The sequence below is a fragment of the Ornithodoros turicata genome, chromosome 5 (assembly GCF_037126465.1).
Source record: "Ornithodoros turicata isolate Travis chromosome 5, ASM3712646v1, whole genome shotgun sequence".
In the NCBI taxonomy this organism is placed as follows: Eukaryota; Metazoa; Arthropoda; class Arachnida; order Ixodida; family Argasidae; genus Ornithodoros; species Ornithodoros turicata.
Window position 1 is genome coordinate 47887379 of NC_088205.1, and position 17256 is coordinate 47904634.

At 43.9% G+C, this 17256-nt stretch overlaps 2 protein-coding genes and 1 long non-coding RNA gene across 5 annotated transcripts in view; 2 read left to right on the forward strand and 1 right to left on the reverse strand.

Moving 5' to 3' along the window:
• Positions 1 to 1010: 1010 nt before the first annotated feature.
• Positions 1011 to 5837, reverse strand: LOC135394433 (uncharacterized). 3 transcript variants are annotated; one of them, XR_010422899.1, is made up of 2 exons: positions 5413 to 5837; positions 1011 to 2189 (listed from the first exon to the last, which is right to left on the reverse strand). XR_010422899.1 is itself a non-coding variant. In XM_064625173.1 (2 exons), the coding sequence occupies exon 2, from the start codon at positions 4605 to 4607 to the stop codon at positions 2823 to 2825; it is 1785 nt and encodes a 594-aa protein (XP_064481243.1). In that variant the 5' UTR covers positions 4608 to 4771; positions 5413 to 5558; the 3' UTR covers positions 1011 to 2822. The 3 variants fall into 3 exon arrangements, 2 of the variants coding, with proteins under 2 accessions (XP_064481243.1, XP_064481242.1); XM_064625173.1 differs by having other exon boundaries at positions 1011 to 4771; positions 5413 to 5558; XM_064625172.1 differs by lacking the exon at positions 5413 to 5837 and having other exon boundaries at positions 1011 to 1720; positions 2129 to 5381.
• LOC135394432 (prolyl endopeptidase-like) overlaps positions 5646 to 17256 on the forward strand; it is an 88436-nt gene continuing 76825 nt past the window's right edge. The window contains exons 1-4 of the mRNA XM_064625171.1: positions 5646 to 5872; positions 6376 to 6503; positions 8473 to 8568; positions 14675 to 14843. Coding sequence (XP_064481241.1) covers positions 5681 to 5872; positions 6376 to 6503; positions 8473 to 8568; positions 14675 to 14843 — 585 coding nt within the window. The 5' untranslated portion in view covers positions 5646 to 5680. The remainder of the gene's footprint in view (positions 5873 to 6375; positions 6504 to 8472; positions 8569 to 14674; positions 14844 to 17256) is intronic.
• LOC135394434 (uncharacterized) lies at positions 15712 to 17047 on the forward strand. Its single transcript, XR_010422900.1, has 2 exons — positions 15712 to 16058; positions 16111 to 17047. It is a non-coding gene; the product is annotated as an uncharacterized LOC135394434 (long non-coding RNA).

Here is a 17256-nt window from a genome sequence, read left to right on the forward strand (position 1 = left end):
ACGTTTCCCAGCCAATATTTCAACAAGAAACGATGTGAGGTTAACAACCAACACGTATGTAATATCCCGCGCTGCGTTCTGGACAAAACTTGTTCCATAAAGAACGGTCCGGGAAAGGATATACTAGCATGGCAGAAAGAGATCGTTCTAGAATCACAGCCGTTGTTTTAGCCGTGTATCGGTTTCGTATGATTTATATCAAGCACCGCCGCAGAAAGTGTCTTTTAGTGAACGACTGCGGTGCTTTGCCTCGCAAATATGGACACACCGAAGCAGCCCAAATACGTTGTGAGCGTGATCTAATTGCTTCACGCAATTAGAACACGCTCGTTAGGACAGTTAATCAGGTAGTGATGTAAGCTTAATCAATTAAGTTACTTAGAAGTGGTAACACCTCCTTGAGACACAAGATTTACCTCGTTTTGAAGTACAGCCCTTCTATGTTTGTTTGTTTCTTCCTTCATTTGTTCTGATTATTTGCAGGCGCGGTTGTGCCAAACTGAATGTCCTTCTCGAGTACCCACATGCTTTTGCTGAATACAACTGCAGCGTGAGCAAAGCTGCTTAGGAACGGGGGCCTGCTATCCAGTGCTGACTTTGTCATGCTTGTTATGTGGAGCACGTTCGAAAAAATGCAGCTGCACATCTGAAACTCCAATGAGTATCATCGTCATCTAAAAGAGAGCGTCGTAGCACCGTTGTGAGACCAGACACGCTTTCTGAATATCTTCTATGGCACCTTCCGCAGTTTGCACAATTTTGTTCAGCATCGAAGTCTCTCATAGGAACCACTTTGCATTAACTGTGACTCCCATCTTACATTTTGATGTGCAAGGGCCTTCTTGCACTACACACGTATGGTCTGCAACAGGATAATTGCAGCAGGACAATTTGGAGCTTGAAACAGTTGTGATTTTGTCATTTTGGCCCTCGTGTACCCCGTCTGTGAAACGTAAACAAAAAAAAATCTAACACGATATGCTTTTGTAAAGAAGGTCACTGATGGTGAGTAAAGAGAATATACAAGTTCAAGTTTATTCAACATTTTATATCATACATCATATTATTCAACATTTTATATCAAGTTTATACAACATCAAGTTTATTCAAGTGATTTCTTGCACTTATGCATTTCAGGATACAATGAATGTGCAGGGAGGTCACAAAAGACTACATTTATTGTTTTATGACCTTGCTACAATGACAATATATATTTTAGGAATGACAATGGACAGGTACTCTCTCTAAATTTGTAGCACTCAATTTTAGGTTAGAATGAGCAATGAATAGCAACTTCCCTCCTGGTATTTTCTTATATATGATGAATTTTGAATTTAATGTGATCAAATATGTGTTAATATAATAATATATATAAGAATATAATATGTGATAAATGAATGTGATCAACAGTATGCGTAAACAACACCAGTCGCCAGAGAAGTGCATTTTCAAGAAATAATTTTCTTCTTATAGCATATATGTGCATGCCTATTAACTGAAACAATTATCACAGTTCCCTGACAAGTTTTAATTTCTGAGAGTGTACTGTAGAGACAGCTTAGATCTACAACAGTTAATACAAGGTATTATATACTGTGAATACATTTAAAAATCTCATGTGACACATACTTTCTGGAGGTGCTGTGGTAATCAAAGTTTGTGGGCATTACGCAGGTTCTGCACCCATTTCTTGAGTACGTCGAGGCAGCTGTGAAGTAACCTGCATTGATGATGATTATTCCAATTTTTATGGTGCATCGACAACAAAGGAAATAATACATCAGAACATTGGTTTGGGTGCAACCAGTTAAAAATGAATATGTTGTTTAATAAATGCATTGGACAAATGTTAAAACATCAGTTTAAAACATGGCTTACAATCCCTGTATCTTCTAAAAATTAAAAAGATGAAAAACTATTCTAAAAAGAATATGAGGAACTCTTCTAAAAAGAATTATAATCTCTAATTATTATATTGCTGGGTGAAGGAGCCTAAAGTGTAAGGTGTATTTCTGATGTGAACATGTAAGAAAATATGCAAAACTGAGAGAGGCTAACCACAGTGCGTGCACTGAGGTTGTTCCTTCCTGTAAAGTAGAAACCAGTGGATGAGGAATGTGATACTTACCTGAACACCCAGCCGTATCACACTACACAGATTATTCACTGGGTAGCCCTCATGACAAAACCTGTATTGAGAGACCACTTTTGCCTTAAAAACTGCTCCAAATAGCATGACACGCTACAAATTATTACTATCGTAACAAGCTGACGATACAGCTCAGACAAAGGCGAATATATTCCAAAAGCCGGGAATCATAATGCAAGATGGAAACAATAACACCGACTTAACATAACAAACTAACCAATTTATTCAGACGTTTCGTCTCCCATACGGGAGACATCATCAGTGCACCCTCAGGAGGGAATGAGTGACCGAAAACCAGTTAAGTCTTTGTATACATCGGGAAGTGGGCCACGGTTGGCGTTACATGCGGTAGGCTCTCTTTGTATATGCCACGATTCTAGGTATTTTCGTGGCCACCACCGTTGTTCCCGTGCCAAGGTTGTAGCATTCTCATAGTTGAAACTGTGTCCCGTTTTCCAGCAGTGGTCAACGAGTTCCGTCTTTAGCCTTGTTGCATTTGTCGCTCTTTCGACGTCTCGCCGGTGCTCCTTAATCCGGGTGCTGCGTTTGCGGCCGGTCTCCCCAATGTGTGTTATGTCACAGTCGCGGCAGTCTAACTTGTACACAACACCGGTTTGGGATTCCGGGGAAGTCTTGTCTTTGGGTTTGGAGAGGAGGTCACGCTGATCGGAGGTCATCTGATGTGAGGTTTAAAGGTGGTCCGAATTCCTAATGGAAGAAGAGCTCGGCGGATGCTTTCGGACACACCGCTGACATAGAGAATTGTAACAACCCCTTGTTTGGAAGTGCCTTCTCTCGGTTGCTTTTTCTCTTCTATTCGTTTCCGCGTGTTTTTAATGAAATGTGGCGGATAGCCACGTTTTGTGAGTGACCGTTGGACAGTGTTTTCTTCTGAGGCGCGGAGTTCAGGGGTCGAAGCGAGGTGCTTCGCACGGTCAAGTAACGTGTTTACCATGCTTCGTTTATGTTCGGGGGGATGGTGGGAAATGAGGTGCAAGAAATTGCCTGTGTCACAGGGTTTGCGATGTACGGTTGTCTCTATGTGTCCAGCTTCAGCTTGGCGCACACTAACATCCAGGAAAGGAAGCACGCTGTTCTGTTCCACCTCATACGTGAAACGTACTGAAGGCTCCACGTTGTCTAGTATAGAGTGGAGGTCATGTACGTGATTCCGGTTTAAGATGACAAAGGTGTCGTCCACGTACCGCCGATAGAACTTGACCGGGAAAGATGCCTTTTGTAGTGCTTGTTCTTCCACGTGTTCCATGATCAAGTTGGCCATGGTCACTGACACTGGACTGCCCATCGGGCAGCCTTCGATCTGTTGGTATACCCGTCCTTTGAACGTGAAGTATGATTGTTTCAGACAAAAACGTAGTAAGATGATGATGTCCTCCACCGTCAATGATGTACGTGATGGGAGGGAGGAGTCATTATGCAATCGTGTTTCAGCGACTTCAACCACGGTCGCAACAGGGACGTTAGTAAAAAGCGAAACGACGTCAAAAGACACCATGATGTCTTCTTCATCGATAACTTGATCACGTACTAGTTGTACGAACTCACGGGAATTACGTACGGTCATGTTGTTATTGCTGGTTACAGGTGAGATCAGTTCAACAAGGTACTTTGAAAGTTTGTAAGTTGGTGATCCAATGAATGACACAATCGGACGTAGCGGGCATTCGGGCTTGTGCACTTTAGGGAGGCCGTACAGTCTAGGAATGGAGCCATCTGAGGAAAACAAGCGGCGATAGGTTTCTTCATCCAAGCAGTCTTTTTTCTTGAAATTACGAAGGTGGTCGATGAGGGAGCGCTCCGATTTTGGGATCGGGTCGTGTGCAACTTTCTTAAAATGCGTGGGGTCGTCTAGGATTTTGAGCATCTTGCCATCGTAGTCGATTTTGTCCATTACTACAGTGCCTTTCCCTTTATCTGCTGGGAGGGTGATAATCGACTCGTCAGATTTCAAATCCCGTAGAGCTGCTTGTTTCTGTTTGTTCAAGTTCGACGGTTGAGCTTTTAGATTGGATAGAGTGGTCGCTATGCGGCTACGTGCTAGGTTGACTCCGGTGGTATTCTTCAAGTGGCGGAGTTTGTCTTCGACTTCAATGATGAAATCAATAGTAGCGGGAGCACGTGGAGTCAGAGCAAAGTCTAGGCCTTTTGAAAGCAAGCTGACATGATCGTCCGAGAGCCGCTTCGAGGAAAGGTTGAACACCGTATTGGGATTGCTTGGTGTGGAGCTCCTGGGTATCAACCGTGATAACTTCTCATTGTGGACGTTGGTGCGTTTGGTCTTCTCTGTAGTCTCAGCATGCTTGCGTGCGACGAACACGCGCTGCATGTCATCTGGTTGTAAAATTCGTCGAAGCTCCTTCTCCGCTTGGTTCTGACGCAGCCGACATTTAGTTAGTTTCTTCTTGTTTTCCAGCACACGTGCTTTTAGGCATTTCATGCTGAAATCCCGTGCAATCTTGTGGCCGTAGGGTGTGTCGACCCGAGGTCGACAGCGAAGAGGATGAGGGATAACGTTGCGTTGAAGACACTCACTGTTGAAACGTTGGTGACATTCCAGGCGGATGATCGTTGTGGCCTGGTTGAGGTACTCTCGTAGGTACCCTAAGGCAGCAGATCCGTACAGAGCACGTAAATATGCGAATATATTCCAAAAGCCGGGAATCATAATGCAAGATGGAAACAATAACACCGATTTAACATAACAAACTAACCAATTTATTCTTTATTATATGTTATTTTATTATTTATTTATTATATTTATTATTATTTATTAACTAACCAGACAAAGGCGTTATTCAAGTCACGCCACACCACCGTTACGTAGGATACACAAATCAAACCAAGGCACAACACAATACCAATACATGAAAAGAGGTGACAATCGTGGTCTCATTATGACGTAATACCGAACTTGTGCGTGAAGGTAATTCAAAGAAATGAATGTGGCACTTGCTTCCGCAGAGAACACAGTGTACCATGCTAGCAATGCATGCAAAAGAGCACTCGAGTGCTCGCACATATATTGATGACAACACTACCTGTGTAGTGTAACGTGTTCTTTCAAGCATATTATGCACTCAAACTGTATTTGCCGCCGGGTAAAATGCAAGTGTGCTCGATTGAACGTCGGAAGAGCGATCAAGCTGCATCCAGTGCTCGTTTTGGGCAAAAAAACACTTCATAATGGTCAACTAAATATACAGAATGAACGCCTATTTATTCCTCGATAAAGAGTGACTCACCTGTATAAATTTACGCCCTGTAACCTTGCCAGTACGGTTGGTACGACCGTAATTGCAAGACGTTGCCATGATCGCTGCGGCGACTGTTGTGGGTACCGTAGTGGCGGCCGGTTTCTTCACGCTCGCGCTCCCTACGACCCTACCCTATCCGCGACCGCGATCCAGCCTGCCGCAGACGCAACCGATGTAGCCATGGATCTAGCCAGTCAGTAGCCATTATATTTTGGCCCGGAGAGCGGCTAGATGACTGGATCATGAGACAGATTTCATGATCACCTTGTCAGCGTTGTCGGCGTGTCGGTGTTTGAGGAGATACGGACAATACGGCGCGTTGCATTCGCGATTGCGTTTCTTGTATTGTGCTCAAGTGGTTCACAGCCCTGAAAGTGAGAACATGAAGTTCCAGTACCCAACGCCAAGAAAAGATCACAGCGTCGTCGACGTTTACCATGGAGTGAAGGTAAATCTTAGGTTGGCGCTCATTGAATTAACAATCGCGTGTTTGAGTACACCAGAAGAACTCAACGAAAACGATACGATGAAGCAAGTTATCAAACCCAAGCCTACCGATGTGATGTCACCCGCTTCAAGAAACAGGGGGACTGCTTTATCATGTTTTCGGAACCGTATCATGAACATATCTTCTGAACTACTAAAACTGGCTATGATGTCCCGTACGGACAAGATAAAAATGCGCAAGAAATTGCTCTTTCTGTTCTCGTTTTATTGATTCGCATTCGTGCCATTCTGTTTTTATTCGACTTTCCCATTTTCGCTCCTGGAATGCGTCTCGTTCTTCGTGCAATGATATCGCATTATCAATTAACGTTAGAGTACTAATTTATGTATACATTGAGTTAGCTTTGACTTTGTCTTGCTTTTATGTAATAAATGTCCCTCTCTGTTCACCTCCAGCGATAAATTTTGAAAAACGATAATCCTAAGGTGAAATATCCCTTTTAGGTCCCGGACCCGTACAGATGGATGGAGGATCCAGACTCGGAAGAGACTAAGGCCTTTGTGACTGCCCAGAATGCTATTACAGATCCGTTCCTTGACCAGTGCAAAGATAGACCGAAAATAAAGCAAAGGTAACAGCGATTGCCTCTTTAAAAAAGCAGTCAGCTTTAGCGGGTGGTAGCCAAGGTTGTGCCGAAGACTGGGAAGTGGTGGGCTAGAATCCTACCACCAGCTGTGCTGCAAACCCTGCAAACTTTCAAGACGAATGTCACAGTTCCCCATGAAGTTGTCCCAGGACTCATTCTAACCCCCCCTGTCCCATGCTCCTTCCTGCTGTCCTCTCTCTCAATCTTTCCACATTTCTATGCCCCTCATAGCCACAGCTGCTTCACGGCACTAACACAGAATAAAAAAAGCCTGCTTTAACCTCATACAACCAGACTGGATCTATATGCACTAAAATCAGTGAAATATGCAGCAACAACTTCAAAACTCAGGGTGTGTTCCTATACCTAGCGTCGTTTCCAAGCAAGGTCGGTAGGGATGGGTGAGACCAACTATGGCATCATGCCGGACGGTTTACTCTGCCTTTCTATAGGTTCAGGTTCTCCTCTTTTTTGGGGAACTTGGGAACGAAACTGGGCCAGGGTACTGTGGGAATATCTAACCCTTTCATCATATCAGGAGCATGTCATGGATGGCCCATCATAATACTGTTCGAAAGCAAGGGATGCTAACACAATTCCCTCTAGCTGTAATTTCAACGAATTCGAGGAGGAGTCTTCTGCCCCACTTCCCACCTTTCCTTGATTCAAAAACTGACTGAAGGTCGACTTGGCAATTGTTGCATAACTGATGGAGCATAGCTGAAACATAGCAGCAGCGTTTACTAACTATGAGTTGTCTAGGCACTTTGTGATTGGAACGATTGCCAGGTCGACCTTCAGTCAGTTTTTGTGTTAAAGGGGCACTAAAATGAAAAAACAACTTGCTCTTAAATGAAAGTTCGTGTTTCAGTCAGTGTAATGCAAGCAAAATTAGTTCGCAGAGTGCTACCGTTTAGAAGAAATACGCAATGAAAACAGAGCCGTCTTTGACGGCAACGAATGGTATCCCCAGGAGGCTAAGATTGGCGGCATCCAATGAGACAGCAGGAGAAGCGTGCACATACCTATCGTGAGCATGTCAATTTGGAACGGGTCCGATCGTAGTGTTCTGTATATGCGCGGCATGATACGCAGTGCTGCATTTGTCAATACCGATTCACTGAATTGTAGCCCACAACAGTTCTCGCGAATGTTCCACTGATAAAATTTATCTTCACGTCCTTCAGACAGCGAGGCCACTCCGCTTTGCAACGTGCACTATGTGTTTTGGCATGACTGCTCCATGGCGTGGCACGCGCAGGGTGGACTAAAAACATCGATGCACGAGCTGAAAAGACGTTCGCTGCTTAGCGTCGAAGCAAGAAAGAGTCCAGTATAATTTCGATTGTAGCTCCGTAACGGAATCGAAGTTTTGAATTATGATAACAAGTACGAAATTAACAAAGCATGTAACGTAATCTGAGGTGAACCTATTTTTGCATTTTAGTGCCCCTTTAAAGATGGGAACTGGGGCAGAAGGCTCCTCCTGGAATTCCTCTAAATAGTTGAGGTACAATCCCTTCGGTTTCACCTTCTCAATCCTTGTTGAACCATCTTGGGTTAAAAGGTCCTGAGTAATTATTATAACCCAGCTGTGTTAGTGTTTTCGAGAACTATTATAGAATTCCAGAAGAACTATTGTTTTCGAGAATAATTATAACCCAGCTGTGTTATTGTTTCCCCTGTCTCAGGTTACTGTTCGTCATAGTAGTTACTCTTTCGAAGATGGGTTGCATCCGCCCCTTTATACAGGTCCAAGGTTTTGTACCTGGGCATTTGTCATGTTGTTGGCATTGTACTTGTCCGAGCAGAAGCGCTTCATGGGTCTATTTTAAATTGTTTTCCTACTGCTTCGCTCCCACTATGTTTTTGGTATGAAAGTTTTCAGTTCGATCTACCTAAATTTCTCTGAAGACGGGGTAGCACGATAAAGACATTTCTGTTCTCATTATAGGCTCTTGGAATTATACAACTATCCAAGGTTTGGATGTCCCGACAAGCATGGGCAACAGTATTTTTTCTACATGAACACGGGCTTGCAAAACCAAAGGTAACTATGCAGTTTATGGTTGAAATTTCTTGATGTATTGTCTGTGATGTGCTACCAAGGTGCAGGTTACTTTGGATAAATTTGCTGATTCTAGTGGCAAATTCACTTGCTCAAGATGTGGCAACACGGCCTAGCACTCGGAAACTGCAGGCCTGGCGCCCATGTCAGGTCACGTAACAGTTTTCACATGGATATGGGTGCCCAGAATCTAGCGGTTTGAGTCGCTTGGATCCCGCTAGGGGTATCGCAGTAGCTCGTGTTATGGTTCCGTCGTCTGCTAACCCGTGTGTACTTCGACGTGCAGGCCCTCGCAGTGCAGATATGACAACACCAGATATAATTGGGCAACCTACTGCCAGGCTGTATTGAGGCTAGATAAAAATAGTGCTAGCTGATTAATTCCAATTTTCATGTTTTGACCAAGAGAACTCAGAATCAGAATCTAAGAAAGCCGCCAGGAAATGACCACACACATTTGCCATCAGGTAGAAACAGTCAAAATGGCGTATATGCAGGCTAACTGGTGGACGAACCCCATCATGTTAAAGCTTGACTCTGGGCACACAGAGGGACGACACGAACACTCGGCCTCAAACTGAGTAAACTTTTGCTTGTTTGAGTTGAGCGTTTGTATCGTCCCTCTGTGTGCCCATGCTCAGGCTTTTACATTATGGAGTAAAAACAGTGCAGTGATGAAAGGTGAGCTACAGCTGCCATAATTACTCTCCATCTGTGCTGTTCACACAATCCATTCCCCCTTCTTACCAGCTTGCAGAGTAAAACCGAGTTTTAATGTGCTCATTGCTAGTGTGCCTCCCTTGAAGCAGCGACTTTTTACTGGAAAGTGGTGGGCTTATGTTGGGCCGTGTTGTGGCAAATTATAAATTAAATTGAAAAGGGCCTGTTTGAGAAACACACACACAAGAACCTTGTTCTTCAGAAAAGTACCATATTTTTCGCTTGTTTTAGCGAAGACCTGTAAAAAGGTACATGCATGGTAGACACATGAAATGAAGGAACATTAAATGTCAGTCAAAGCTTTACTTTCTGATGATGAACTACGCTGCTGAAAAACAAAGCAATGGAAGAGGTTTCTTTGTAGAAAAATTTGTGTTGCTCAACTTGTCTTGACAACTTGTGTGTGGTGTTTACATACGCCGTTGAATGGTTACAGGGCTGGGTGGTACTTGCTATTACCATTTTTGCCGGCTGGTACCTTACTCAGCATCACTGTCTAACTTGCTTTCTCCAATTTGTGCATGAAGTAATTACACAGGGTGTTTATGGAACACTGCATGAACTTAAAAAATAAAAATTTATACCAGTCATTCCACAAGAAGTGATCCAGTCATATGACTTTACCACCACAGATCGTAGCATTGTGGAGAGATAAATGCCTGTATGTAAAACATTTTTGCCGAGTTCAGTAGAATTCTTGTGTTATGTGGGCCTAAACATCTGGAGTTTCCTTTGAAATAAGATGCCTTTCACAGCTCCTCCATAGAAAATGGCTAAACATATTTTAGGTCAGTAATGATCAGGACATAAAGGACCACTGTATAGGATGCCTCCTTTATACTGAGTAAAGAAACCCTGGCCTTGATTTCTCTTGTGTACTGTATTGTAGACCAGGACACCATAAGTGCAATGGTAACAGAAGCAGTACACAGTCGAGCCCATTTATTACGAACTTCGATACAGTTGAGCCCGTTTATAACAATACTGACGGGAACGCGAAATTGAATTGTTATATCAGATTATTGTCATATGCGAGCTTGCGCGAAATCGGAGGACGATGTTGCTTGCAAACAGAAAAAACTCAAGAACAACGGTAGTACAGATGACCATACCTGTTTTATTTCAAAAACGAAAGCAGTGTTGCCAGTTTGAGCTTTGGTCCACTTTGTGAGGCACTCTTTTCAAGTTTGCCCAACGACAAAAAGAAGCCTTCATCGAGGCCGCATGAAGCCACAAACCTCCTGAGGTCAGTGATGGCGTCCAGTGCACGCTGTACCGTGACAGGATTGTAGTCTTTATCGTCGGCGTCACTTTCATCACTGCTGAGTTTGGTTGAACACACCTCCTTTATGAGGTGTGCATCCGTGACTTCCTCACGCGTTGATACGCAACTTTCCGCGTTCAGTAACTCCTCAAGGCTCACGTTGTCGTTGGACGCCAGCCGCTCCCACGCGGCTTCGAGTTAGTCTTCGATTCCATTAAAAATGCCAGCTGCTTTGCTTTCACGGTTAGGACACTGCCACTTATGGTGATGTTCTGACCACGGACCTCCACAAACCATTTGTACAGCGCATCTTCGGCGTCTGGCAGTGACGCTCCTCGCATTCGCTTTCGTTTTCCGGACGCTTTATTTGATGTCACGGAGACAAGAATTTTCTCTCGGTTTCTGATGATGGTGGAGACTGTTGGCTGTGAAAGACTGTACGTCGTAACTAAGGTCTTGACAGGTACGCGGGAACGATGAACGTCGAGGATCCTGAACTTTGCCATGGCCGCCACGGATGTTGCCAAAGTGAACGGTGCGCGGCCTCGATTGCCGAGCGGAGGAGAAAAAAGGTGGAGAAGGAAAGGACACTTCTCCCCGCTCCACGTGGCTAGGCACATGACTAATACGGAGGGCTTGACCTGAAGAAAATCCCATTGTTATACACGAGCACAGAATTCCTTTGACGATTGTACAAATGAAGTTTTGTTTGCATGCGTTTCAGTGGGAGAGCTGATGGGAACGGGCAGTTTCATTGTATTATCAGAGTTATTGTTATATTGAAGATTGTAATAAACGGGCTCGACTGTATAACGATAACTCCGATATTATGATCAAATTGCTGGTTCCGTTCAGCCGGTCCATTGAAGTACATGTAAGTAAGACTGATACGTATAGCGATCATCATGGACGCGTTTGCTCGCAAATTCAGATAAGCAATTTTCCCTGCGGCCGGTAACACACGTGAAAATTGAAAAGCAAGATTCCATTTTTTTGCATCGTAAACAAATTAATGTGGCATTTTCAAGAGCCCAGTGAGGGTGAGCATTAAAGTGAGAACGCTGTGCGTGTGACTCATGGAGATGGGATGCACGCGACATCCAAGGGGCACGCGAGAAGTAGAGGAGGTTGCTCCCTCTTAATGTCGTTTTTTCGCCCTCGAGTCTTCTTCTGGTCTGTTGGGTGCCACAATGGCGTCTGGCTACGATGGCTCAATTCGAAGTTGCACATGCTCGACGGATTTTGTACTGATGCAAAAACCACTTGCGAAGTGCTGTGCCTTCCAAAATGTGAGGGTGGCAGACAGTTGTGTGTCACAACTCAAACACACGCCGACAAATTGCACGTGGACGAGGCGGGTTGTAATGGAGAACGTTTTTCCGATATGGCACTGGATATCAAGCAGTTGGAGGAAGTTGTCAATCTCAAAAGTTGTGGAGGCCCGCATGATATCGATGGTTATTCCTTGGAAAAGCTTTTGGCACAAGGCTGTGTCAATTTAGAGTTAGATAAAATACTTTTGGGCTCTTAACACATGTGCATGTTCAGTGGCATTCAGCTTGTGCTGTTCTACTTCATTAACGCGATCCCGACTAGCAATTTTGCGAAAGCTCGTACATAATGATAACTCTGCTCTAACATTCGGATTTCGCATTCCCGTCAACAGCGTTATAGTAAATGTGCTCGACTGTATTACCGAAATTGGAGCTGGTAATGGAAAATCGTACCACGTTCCTCCATTGCTGGGAATAAAAATGAAAATGATCAGGTGGTATCGAATTTAGGTGATCTATTACTGTTGTACAATGGCACGTAGTTTATCAGATTTTGTGTATTTGGGTTTTCCTTTACATCCTGAGGAACAATTTTTCCCCATATATTCTCGCAGCCAGCTATGTGGTTGGCAAACTAGTCAGAAAAAAAGAAAGAAGAAACATACTCCCACAATGTGAATTCTTAAGTCTCTAGCATGGTCAAAAACAAAAGACACATCAAGATGAGAGTTTCCTTATTCACAATAAAGGGCGCATCTTTACGGGCATCCTTAGGATTGCTGGTTTGGAGCACTATTAGCCACTGGAGAAGCCATGAAAGGTGCCACAGTTCGAGAACAAAGCCCATGCTTAATGCTGAGTATGCTGCTGAATTTAGTGAAAAGTGTTTGACTCTCTACGATGCCAACCAGTAAAAAACTGAACTACACGAGGTCTATGGTGGTCGAGTCATGTAAATTGGATCGTTTCTTGTAGGATAACCCATATGTAAGGCCCTGTGTTTCAGGGTAAGACCTGATCAAATCCATTTTTACCCCTGATTTGCATCATTGTCACTCAGGGTAAGACTTGAAAATACCCGAAAACTAACTTGGCAAAGTGCAAATTCAGCCACCAATACTGGCACTAGAGGATGCTATGTTCTGCATCTCATGTTCATGTAAAACATGCAAGGTCTAATTTTTTTTATTTCCACTTGATATTGCACGATTTTACCCTCTTTTACGGGCCCTGAAATAAAAGCTCGATTTTTACCACGATTTTCAAAAAACAAAACCCGAAAACGCAGGTCCCTACCCATATGTGACATATGAAAGAACAGATAGTGGAGTTGAGATGGTCACAAATTATAATTCATGGCATCATTAAAATCTTAAATTTAATTAAACTATTCACATGCCCTAAACGAAGAAGTTGTAAGCCACTACTAACGCTTTCCAGATATATGCTATTCCTGCAAATCGTTACGTCCCATAAGCCGAGATAAACACTCTTTATTGCACACGCAGCCCTACAGAACGGTTTAAGCTGTCACTTTCAGTGGCAGGAAGACCGACCGCTCTAAATGTTTGGTGGAATGGTACCTCCAGAAATCATTTTATATTAATGTACGACTCTGCAATAGACCTCTACCCAAGGAACGTCAGTGTGACGTAATCATGACATTGCTAGACATGGCAAAACTGAAACAAACAGCACAGAGAACGTCGCCATTTCACAAAGCCTAGTTCCTTGATGTGGTTCCACGTCACTTCTTTGTGATAGGTACACACAAATGAGTTGACGTCTTTAGCCACTTGGATGTCTTTATGAGCATGCTCCGCATTCAGAGTCCAGCACGGAAACAAAAGGCTCCCAGCCAGGGGCTGCGTCATCTCGAAACTGAATGTCATAGTCTTGTGCGGAATTTGGCTTGTTAGTAGATTTAGTTTGTGCTAGCTTTGTGGAAAACACTGCATGTCCTTCGAGGGATACGCATGTTCCTTGGGGTCACAGACATGAAGGGGTCTGGTAGCTATTTCAGAAAAAGTGCCGAAAAAGATAGGGCTGCTGGTAGACTGGACCAGAAGAAGGCCATGCAACTAATGAGATATAAGAAACTACATCAGATTATTCACGCATGAAATGTTGTACTTTGATGTGGCCTTCTTATTTCTCATATTAATTTTTTACTCAATTTACTCAATTACTAAATAAGGAGAAATTTGTTTAGTGATTAGTTTTAATTAAGCAGTTTTAATTTTAAAGGTCCCCTCTTCCAGCAACGCTCACAGATCCTCTAGCAGCCATTTCTTTAGAAAGTGTGATACGTATATGTTTTGCAAACTGTCTAGAGTAGTGGTTCTCAACCAGTGTTCTGCCGACCTTGTCCTGATGTTCTGCGAATATGATTCTGTTGAGTTCTCGCAAGTTAAACTCGAGTCCGTACCAAGGATTGCCTTCGCCCAGCCTTGGTATCCAACCGTGCCTGGCATCGCGCCGTTGGCAACGGGATTGGCATCAGTTTTGCCTCATGTTGTGGCTCTACACTCATCATGGAGGGTACAGCCAGAAGCCCAGGTTGGATCAGCCGACAACGCGTAACTCTAAAATACATAATAAAATAAATAAACCAAAATCATTAATTGGCCACTTGTACGGCACCTGTCTCGCATGACCTGCTTCCCCACAGTTACGTCTACCATAGTGTAGTAGAAGGTTGCTCTAAATCATGTTATGTGATTACAGGTTCTCTCGCATACCAGAAGTTGAGAACCACTGGTCTAGAATGTTAAATAGAATACCCCTGTAAGGGAGGACAACACACAAATAATATATTACTTGTCTTCAGTGTGCTTTACGTTCAAGATTCCCTTGATGGGGAACCAAGGGTGTTCTTTGATCCAAACCTGCTCTCTGAGGATGGGACAGTGTCCATTACGTGCACCAGCTTTTCGGAGAACGGGGAGTACTTCGCACATGGTCTGAGCTCCAGTGGATCAGACTGGGTGAAGATCTATGTAAGTAAACATTGTATGTTGTGTTCCGATATCCGCTTGGCACAACATCGTACATATGAATGGTTTTCAATGCTGTAACTATCACACCACAATTTGTAGTTTTGACACTAGTGTACTGCAAAAAAATTCAGAAAAATGTATGCCCTTCACTCCATAGCTCCTCTGAGAAAGGAAGGAATGCACTTTTTTTCTAATAAAATGGTTGCCAAGAGTGCAGAGATTTCCCAGCACAATCCCAGCACCCTCCAAGGTTTTTACAATCTTTAGATCAGCCATTTCAGAATGCCACAGCCAACTTTAGTAAAAGGTGTTGTGAGACTTTGAGAGATGTGGTTCAATTACATCAGGCACACACAGCATTAAAACGAATAAAAACCCTCAGTGCAAGGGAAATTGTTTCCCTTGCACTAGAGCATTGAGCCCTCTTTTTGCTGTCCTGGGCTGGGCTCGGGTTTCACCATTATGGGCATGGGCCTGTATATTGCTAGGCCTAGGTTGGGCTTGAGCCTGTGTTAGCCCACTGTTAGCTAGCCACGGTCAACTTTACAGCCTGCAGCACTGGAGGGGGGGGGAGACTCTCAGGCAGGAAAGAAGAAACCACAGAAAGGAAACTTCCTCTTGAGTCATATGACTATCTCCGGGAAGCAGATGACCCTAATCGCGATTGGCATTCCCTCGCCGTGGGAACAGGACACTGGTTGCAGCGTTCCTTTTCGTGACCTTGACATCGGCTTTGGGGTCGTAAACTGTCATAAACCCCATTTTGTTCTTTCGCTGTATCGAGGTCGCTGCTAAAAAGCCTTTCGTTGTAGCGGGGGTTGAAATGTATTGTCTTCTGTGACCGTCTGCCGACGAATTCCATTACAACTGACGGTTGGACTTCGCGCAGTGGAGATAGTTATGCGTGTCTCGTACGTGCCATGTGTTGGATGTGAATTTCACTGCCCGCAACTACACTTTTGCCTACCAGAGTGTACCCCAGGGACACACCACTAATAATTTGCGTGTTTTTCTGGAAAGCGTCTGTGCGGAATGGGACCTTCCAGAAGACCTGCCGCTTTTTGTGCTCATGCATAATGCACGAAACTTCATCGCAGTGGTCGCGCAGTGCAAGTTGTGGACCGGGAACCGTTGCTTTGCCCACATACTGCAGCCCTACATTGAAGATGCTACAAACGGCACACCTGGATTTAATGAAATTTGCGTCCGAGCAAGGTCAGTGGTTGTATATGACAAGCGCAGCTCCCAAGCATGATCGCATTTGCAGAAAATACAAACAAACATGGAATGTGCACCGCTGGAACTAATCCAAGACGTTCCCACCAGATGGAACAGCGAGTACATGATGATCAGCTGTGATGATGATTTCCCGTCTCTTAGAGTTGTGTTCGAGAATTTCGCTGGACCTTTCAGAAAATGACAACATCGACAACTTCAGCAGCAATGAATGGCGCCAAATGTCATCAGTGACTGACATGCTAAAGTGCTTCGATGAGGGAACTACACAAGCCTGCACTGAAAGCAGTCCTACTCTCTCACTTGTTGTTCCTCTGGTTCACTGCATGTCCTCACTGCTATCAAAAAAGCCCAAGAAGGTGGCACAGTGTCATTTGCTTCAAACCTTCTTCATAGCATGAAAACAAGGTTTATAGACCTAAAAATGAATTACACTTTTGCACTTGCAACATTGACAGACTCAATATTCAAAAATGTCTGCTGTATAACTCAGACAGAGAAACAGTGGGCTTGGAAACTCTTGGAAGTAGCAGTAGAGAAGCATGCTTCAACTGGCTTTCACTGTGATACAACAGAATCATTTGAGGAACTTGCATCAGTGCCCTCTACATCATCTGCCGTGTGGAGTGTGTTTAGTGAATTGGCATCTGCCTCAGGTGTTTCCGCTCAGACAACCCAAAGGCTACCAACACTGTAAGTGGAGGAGTACCTTCGTTGTCCCGTCTCGCCATGCTCGGAAAACCCACTACTCTGGTGGCAGTCTCACGGAAAAGCAATATTTCCAGCAGTGGTTAAAGTAGCGCAGCTATACTTGTCCATTTCTGCAACTCAGGTACCAAGTGAAAGATTGTTTTCTAGTTGTGGCCTTACTGTGTTCACAAGAAGGCAATTTTTTTTGTCTACACACGTTGCACAGGTGGTGTTCCTGCATGAAAACCTGAAGTAATAAAGCTTATGCCTAACCAGTTCTCGTTGCCTCTCATTTAAGATTCAAATTTAAGAAGCACCATTAGGCTGCTGTGGCACTACGTTTGTGAACTTGTTGATGCAGGCAAATTAATAAATTATTCATTAATTATTCAAAAAATACTATAATTCGATTCGATTCGACAGTGGCACTATTCGATTCGTATTTGATTCGGTCCTGAAAACCACTATTCACACACCACTTTTAGGG